The sequence below is a fragment of the Lepidochelys olivacea genome (genome assembly GCF_965140295.1).
Source record: "Lepidochelys olivacea isolate rLepOli2 genome assembly, chromosome: 4".
Classification (NCBI taxonomy): Eukaryota; Metazoa; Chordata; order Testudines; family Cheloniidae; genus Lepidochelys; species Lepidochelys olivacea.
The window spans coordinates 123,146,003-123,154,072 of NC_140414.1; the positions used below are offsets into that span (position 1 = coordinate 123,146,003).

Below are 8,070 nucleotides of genomic sequence, written 5' to 3' on the forward strand. Positions count from 1 at the left end.
GAATAAGCTTCCGAAACTGCTCTCACCAAGCTAAATTTTCGTAACACAGAAACTGAATTAAAAATGAATATTCATATAGTAGTACTAATAAAGTTAGCATTTAAAAATGGCTGTTTCCTAAAATGTTTAAAAACACATCTTGATGACCTTTCTAAGCACAGCTTCATTCTGCAGGCATGGAAATGTTTGCATTGCCATGGAAACAAAACTAAAGACCGCTCATGCTGGGGGGAAAAACCCCAAGTTATGGGGTGATTGTGGGGAAAAAAAAGCTAGAGGGATGATATCTTTCAGTGTGTACATGAAATGGACATGATGTGATGCTGACTTCTCTGGATAGAAGGATTTTTTAATTTAGTTTTTCACTGAGATTTCCACTGGCTGAAGGGTTATTTTTGATACATACAAGGTTGACACTAAAAGCAATCAATATACATGTATACAAACTATAAAAGTACAGAGACATCTGTGAGTACAGACTAACACTTCTTCTACCAATTGCTTTAGAAAAAACAGACAATCGCAAGTTTACCTCAAGAGGAACCACTAAGTTAAAATATGAATCATATTTTTCTTTGTATGAATGTAGTTATTCATGAAAGAGTAACAAACCCAGCATTTAATTTCTGATCAAACAAAACATACTTTCTAATTTGGCTAAACTGAAACATCAAATGCCAAATGACTAAAATGCTTTCTAACCATAGTTTTGCTAGCAGCTTGATAGGTATGCAAGGCATGCAGATCATTTCCTGCCAAGGCTGAGAAACATGGGTAGGCCTGAGATAATAGGGCTGGTGTGCTTGAAAAAGAACAAGGTTGTTAATGTTGTAGTTGATTGCATTTTTTGGGTGGCTCTTGGCTTCCTTTAAACCATCCCAGGTACTTCCTGTGGTCTGACTTTCTTTTAGCTCTGAATGACAGAGGGATCAGTAGGAGACAGGATAGGGATTTCCAAAGCATCACAATCGTCAGTAAGGAACACTAAGTCCTGGGGAAATAAGAGCAATGATTAGTTTTATAAATGGGTGATAAGGAGGCAGAAGACAGTGAAAATATCAAGGTTAGGGACTGATCCAACTCCACTGAAGTCAATGGCAGTTGGATCTGGCTGGAAGCAGATGTTATAGTAGCAATGTACGTTCATTGACATACCCTCCTGCAGAAGGAGATCATAATGGTGTACAGGCTCCGGATCTTTTCCTTCAGAGCACTCACTTGTGGCACTCTTTGGCAAGTGGAGTATGCCACAAAGTTTCGGAGTTTTGCCAACACGCAATAATTCTGCAAGGCATGGAAAGGGTGATTTGTAAAACTGTTTGGATGCAGTACTGGTGGGTTTGCACTACCCATTGGCCACTCTGAAATATTCCCTTTCATCAGAATGGAGAACTCCCAACTCTGTGTATGTGTTTTTAAATAAACTATTTATTACATAAACAATCAGTATTTCATAACAGGGTTGTCTGCTCCCTCTTTGTTTTACATCTCTGACTTGGTGTTTTACTGGCACTTAATTCCATGCAGTCTAACAGGATATTCTGGGGTAACTGCATAGACCCTGCCCCTCCCACTCCAGTCTTGGCTCTCATAGTTCAATAGCATCACTGGCTTCTTTTTATGCTCTCTAGTAGAGGATAATACTAGCATAACCCTCTGGAGTTAGTGGAATTATATGCAGGAGAATTTGGTCTATTCCTTCAATAGGAGCATCTCAGTTTGTTACAATATACAGTAACCAAGATCTTTGTCATAATTTGCCTCATTCCCACTGGACAGTGGTGTAAAGGTCAGGTGGAACTTTGTTCATAGCACTTTATGTTGTCAAAATACTGCACAAATGTTAACTAATTTCACCATGTTCCTGTAAAGCAGGTGAATAAATTACCATCCCCATTTTGAAAACAGAGAAACTGAGGCACTGAAGTTAAATTACTTGCACTTTGCCATGCAGTGAGTCAGTGGCAAAGCTGGGAGTAGAACCAGGAGTTCTTGGGTCTCAGCCCTTTACTGACTTCTTTAGATTATGCTGCCTCCAGCAAAATTTAGGGGTTTTTCCCAGTTGTTTGTGAAGAAAGCATAACACGGCATATTCTACTGCTTAGCACTAGAACTTAAGGTGCTTGCACAAAAGAACATGTCACACATCCTTTGTGGTGGATGGACATGCATTTATTATTATTGCTGCCATTCGTTTGTCTCCTATGGAAAACTTTCAGAGAGCTCAAGAAGTGATAGCTGATTTTTAAAAAAGAAACCCAGCAATGCACTCCTCCACTTGAATTTGTTAAAATAACAATTTGTATGAGCTAGATATGCCACATCTGGAAAGAAGACACAATGGTCTTGATTCTGCTTTTGACCTTTTCACTATTCTCATGCATTCCCATAAATACATTACTTGCTGGTAAAATTCCATTATAATAAATATACAAATGTTATTCACTTAAATGGTGATTTAATCATTTCCAAAATTTAAAAACCACAACAAAAAGCCTTCAGGAAAAACATCTTCATTTTTAAATGAGATCCTACAGTGCTGCTTTTCACTGTTTCTCTCTAGTCTGGTTAGACTTTCAAAAAGTAGCTTCAATACATACTCAAAGTAGGTCCCATACTTGCACTTTTTTTCATTAGCTGCTTTTAATTCATGGTTGTAAAGAAGGAATAGTGTAAACTTACATGTATGTCCAAGTAGAGCTTGGGCAGCATCTCCATGCAGGGGTCCTGTAGTAAAGAATAGAGACGTTGCCATTTTTTTTTCCCTAGGGAGATTTGTTTCAAAAGCAACAATCTAAGTAGTGTTTTAGATCAACTCACCACAGGTTCAGTGTTCTGTAAAGTCTTAAATGATGCCATGATTTCTTTGCTCAAAGATAGAATCCTTGAGTAGCATGTTGGAGGAGCTGAACTAATCAACAGAAAAACAGAGAGCAGAACAACCAAACTCAGCAGCATCTTCATTATGGAGAGTATGTCAAATGTTAATGGTTACACAACTACTGATAGGTTTCAGTGGAGTCTAAGTTTGACAAGTGGACTCTCACCTTAAATAGGCTCTTGTATCAATGAAAAAAATGTTTTGGGGTTGGTCCAAACAGCGGCTCACTGCCGTTTTAAATTTCCTGCCAACCTGAGAGCCAAAGCTGCTAGCACTTTCCTGTCCTGGAGCAGGGAAAGGAGGGAGTGAGGATAACCAAACAAACACAACTGGTACACTTTATTCCCTAAAGAAAACAACCCAGTAACCATCTAAAGGCTAACACAAGTATGTGTAATAAGCAACACAGGATTATTGTGGAGTTGCAGACCCCACTCCTGCAACCACTTAGGCACATGCTTCCCATTATGCACACAAGTAGTCTCATTGTGTGATTGCTCACGTGCATAAAGAGAAACAGGTTTCTCTAAGTCTAAATGCTAGCAAGATGGGGGGCCATATATTGTTGTATTAGTTAAAATGGAAAACCATTTAAAATGGTTGTAGTGGCACACATCCTCTGCTGGTCTCGTAGACATTGCTGAATCTGGGAGTGTAGTGGGTTTTTTTTGTTTGTTGCAGTCACTGTTTCTATTGTCTTTATCTACATATTCTGTACTTTGAGATTAAAAGGAGAATATATGTTTCATACTAAAATTCCCAACACTTGACCAGATTCTGATTAATTTCCTTTTTTATGGTAAAGGGATAGTGTAACCCTTTGACTTTAGTCTTTGACTTAAGTCGTGACAGGTTGAAGAGTTTCCTGTCTGATCTTTTGTGGAGATACACTCCATCTTTCATGTCCTTAAACATGCAGTTCAGGAGTACAAAAAAGATTCCAAAGAGTGTAGGGGCAAGAACACATCGTTGCTTTACTCAGCTTTTCTTCTCAAAGCTATCTAAAGTGGACCTGTCAAACTGGACAGTTGCTCTCATGTTGTCATGGAATGAACATAAAGATTTAACAGGGTTGGTGGGCATCCTATCTTTTCTAGTATTGCAAATAAACCTGCTCTGCTGACTGTCAAATGCTTTGGTTAGGTCCACAAAGGTGATGTACAATGGTCGGTTTTGCTTTTTGCATTTTTCCTAGGGTTGACCCAGAGAAACTATCATGTCTATAGTTGATATTCCAGCCATAAATCCACACTGTGTGATTCAGGGTAGACATGATTTGCCAGCTGTTGTAGGTGTACTAAGATGACATTTGCAAAAGCTTTTCCCACTATACTTAGTAGCGAGATACTCCTGAAGTTGTTGCAGTTGCCCTTTTCACCTTTTATTTTTATACAGAGTGGTGCTGATTTATGTCACGCATCTCTTGTGGTACCTCACCCTCTTTCCAACACTTAAGTTGCAGATGATGAAGATATGGTAGTAGGCTGTCTTTCCCTCACTTGAGGATTTCCGCTGGGATGCCATCTGTTCCAGGAGCCTTGCCACTTGATAGAAAATCAGTGGCCTTTCTTAGCTCTTCTACAGTGGGCTCCACGTCTAGCTCTGGCATGACCTGTAGAGTTGGTATTTTGTCCAGTGATTTGCTGGTGATGTATGTTTCTTGTGTGTATAGCTCTGAATAGTGTTCAATGAGACAACTGCTTGCTTTTATCTGTAAGGATTTCACTGCTGTGCAATTTGTGAGGGGCAACCTTGTTGACAGTGGGGCCTAGAGCTTTTTTCAGGCCATCATACATGACTTTGAGGTTTCCTGTGTCGGAGGCTGTTTGTATCTCTTCAGAGCTTCACTAAAGTCAAAAAGGTGCTAATCAGGGGACTTTTATTAGCTGATTATGCTGCCCTCATAGTCCACTGTGACCAGGATCCCGGGAGGGGAGGCAGCTGAGGTCACTCAGAGTGAACTGCAAAGAATGGGGCAGACAATCCCCAAAGCTGGTGAATATTCCAGTACTTAGATTTACCAAGCCAGCACAAAACAGATTCTTTATTACCTCACTGGTTGCTCAGAAGCCAACAACACAGTTCCCTTAAAGTGATCCAGCCTCAGGCCTCCATCCAGATACCTAAGTCAAGAACAAACAATTACTGAAAATCTTTTTCATCATATAAAAGAGGTTCTACCAATCCCAAAGGATCGGACACATTACCTTCCAGGTTAATGAATATCCCAGATCTTACCCAAATACATGCCGACAGCCAATTCTTATTAACTAAACTAAAATGTATTTAAAAAGAAAGAGTGGTTAAAAGATCAATATACATACAGACGAGTTCAATTCTTGAGGCTCAGATTCATAGCAGAGGTGGTGAGCTTTTGTAGTTGCAAAGAGTTCTTTTGGAATTTAGTCCATAGTCTACAGTCCAGTGTCCAATATCACATTCAGAGTGTATCAGCATAACTGGGATCTCAGTCTGGTGACTCAAACTTCCCCTGATGAAGCTTAAGCAGATCTCAGATAAAAAGGATTGGGACCCAAGGGTCTTTTATACAGTTGTCTAGCATCCGCTTGACCATACAGTCCTGGGTAAACAATAGGCTTCTGTTTTCTAAACCTCACCAGTAACTAATTACACAAATTAACATAGGGCAATTTATCCATTAGGCACTCTGTCACAAACTTCAAAGAGACATATAGACAATGACATTATTTCACCCAGATTCATCTAAATGTTAATATTCCGTTTTGCTCTCTGAATTAATAGTTATAGTGACAGACAAGAATTGTCTGTTTACATGGCTAATACTTATGAGTACACACAGACTATTAGTATAACTTTTTTAACTTCTAACACTATAGGTTTACATTTCAAAGTTCTAACATTGAATGGCCCTCATTACCATTTACATGATTTCTAACATGACTTTAAAGGTTGGCTTTGAGACATTCAGCCTGCAAGCTGTTTAACCCTTTCTGGTCGTATATTATACTTTGTATAAGATTTGTTGCAATTATATAGCAGTGGTAGCAATAATTTGCATGATTATATTTTAATTAGACAACGTCACACCCACTATGAAGATCTACTACAAGAACTCATGGACCACCTTCCAAGTGCTTGTCAGGCATTTGCTCTCACCATCAGTATTAAGAAAACTGTTATATTAGGACAAGGGGTTCCACGAAAGCCTTCAATCACCTTAAATGCAAACCAGCTAGAAGTAGTCAAAATGTTGAGCTACTTAAGTTCTACAGTGACCACTACCCTCTCACTGGATGAAGAACTAAATGTTCACATTGGAAAGGCTGACACTACCTTTAGCAGACTAATTAAAAGAGTATGGAACAACTCAAAGCTTACCATTGAGACCAAAATGCTAGTGTACCAAGCTTGCGTCCTCAGCACACTCGTGTGGTGGGGAAACATGGACAACTTATGCTCATCCAGAAAAAAGGTTAAACAGTTTTCACCCATGCTCTTTACGCTGCTTACTCAACACCAAATGGCAAGATAAAGTCAATGCAGAGTTTCTTCAAAGGGCAAATTTACCACGTGTGGCAGCCCTGCTGAAGCAAAGATGACTTCGCTGGCTGGACCCTCTGAGTAGGCTGGAAGACAGCTCCGCATGTAGCATGTCCTTGGGTATGCATCTATCAGAGGGAACAAGAACAACCAGACATCCCAAGCTTTGCTATAAAGATACATGCAAACGAGATAGGAAAAAATTTGGAATTGATCCTGATTGATGGGAAATCTTGGCAAGCGATCGTAAAAAGCAGCGCCATCATCTCCATCAGGGCATCAAAACAGGAGCTGGCTCCTACAGCTTGAAGAGAAAAGAGCCCATAGGAAGCAAGCAGCTCCTAACCAAGATACATATATTTGCAACAACTGCCAAAGATCATGCAAATCTCAGATTGGACTATTCAGTAACGAGACATTGCAAACCATCTATATCTTAGGCTGCAATTCTCACTCTCCCTCACAGAGTAAAGGATGCCAATAGTAGTGTAGGATCTTATTGATAAGCAGAGCGGTGCCATAAACTCCTGATTATGGACAGGAACTATTTACGGAATGAGGTAATTAAACTTTCAACTACTCTGTGAAGCTGAGCCTGTGACTGTCCTGTCCTGGGCTGCTTTGTTTCTGTCTCAGCAGAGTGTGTGTGTGTGTGTCTCACAGGAAACCAAAGACTACCTCTGGAGCATACAGGAAGTGTAGCACTTCCTGGAGGACTTACTCGGTAGCACATCTTCCCTTTTTGTAGATCCCTTTCTAAAGTACCTGATCGTATTTGGTATAGGTTGTCAGTTTAATTTACTAGCATTTTAGTTCAATCAGTGATTTAATAACCCTTCAGGTTGCTCCAACACAAGGCCCAGATTTTTAAAGGTATTTAGGAGTTGGTCTCTTTAATAATGCAAGGCCTAAATCCTATTTTCAAAAGTGACTTACACTGTTAGGCCTACAGTTGGGTTGGAAATGTTTTTACCATCCCATGAAAACTTTTGAGGTTTCAAAATTTCTCATTCTCCAGCGATATAAAAGACCTTTCAAAGCTTTTCATGTTAAATGACAGACACTAGGATAGCTGATATCCTGCATGAGTCCTAACAACTAGACTGTAGGAGACCTAGGTTCATATCCCTTCTCCAAATCAGGTAGTGCAGGGACTCAAACCTGGATTTCCCATATCCTTGTTGAGTGCCCAAACCACTTGGCTATTGGCTATTCTCAGGTTGGTTTGTTTGTGTACTCTCGTGAGATTTCTGTGAAAAAGTTTGAAAGGCTTCTTTCATACCAATGTGGAATGAGAAATTTTGAAGTATCAAACTGTCATGCTTTGCTCAGTATTGCCAAGCCTAAGTGACTTGTCGAAGATCACACTGGAAGAACATGGTGGAGATGAGAATCAAACCCAGATCTCAAGTCCTAATCAGTGCTTTAAGCACAACACACTCTGCCCTTTCAAGGTCCCTGTATTACAACCTCAATTTTTACAGTGAAACAAAATCTCTCTATGTCCCAGGTCTCTTTCTTTTGTATTTTTTCCCTTAACCTAGAAATGGAAGCCAGATCTGTAAGAAACAACTGTCCTTGTCTCAGGTGCTTGAACTTTTTAAAAGCATATGAATCTTTTTCATAAACGTCTATTTTGATTACCATAATACTTAACAATAACATGT

The 8,070-nt window shown here is 39.6% G+C and overlaps 1 protein-coding gene across 1 annotated transcript; it reads right to left on the bottom strand.

Annotated features, from left to right (window-relative positions):
• Positions 1 to 618: 618 nt before the first annotated feature.
• CYTL1 (cytokine like 1) lies at positions 619 to 3,004 on the bottom strand. The gene is made up of 4 exons (XM_084627516.1): positions 2,821 to 3,004; positions 2,683 to 2,727; positions 1,156 to 1,284; positions 619 to 991 (listed from the first exon to the last, which is right to left on the bottom strand). The coding sequence occupies exons 1-4, from the start codon at positions 2,962 to 2,964 to the stop codon at positions 908 to 910; spliced, it is 402 nt and encodes a 133-aa protein (XP_084483642.1). The 5' UTR covers positions 2,965 to 3,004; the 3' UTR covers positions 619 to 907.
• Positions 3,005 to 8,070: the final 5,066 nt, after the last annotated feature.

Excerpts from the sequence above, each read along its gene's own strand:
- CYTL1 (XM_084627516.1), bottom strand. The coding sequence starts at position 2,964 with ATGAAGATGCTGCTGAGTTTGGTTGTTCTGCTCTCTGTTTTTCTGTTG. Across the intron at positions 2,728-2,820 it reads TACAGAACACTGAACCTGTG|GACCCCTGCATGGAGATGCT; the intron begins GTGAGTTGATCT and ends TCTTTACTACAG. Across the intron at positions 1,285-2,682 it reads AGCTCTACTTGGACATACAT|AATTATTGCGTGTTGGCAAA; the intron begins GTAAGTTTACAC and ends CATGCCTTGCAG.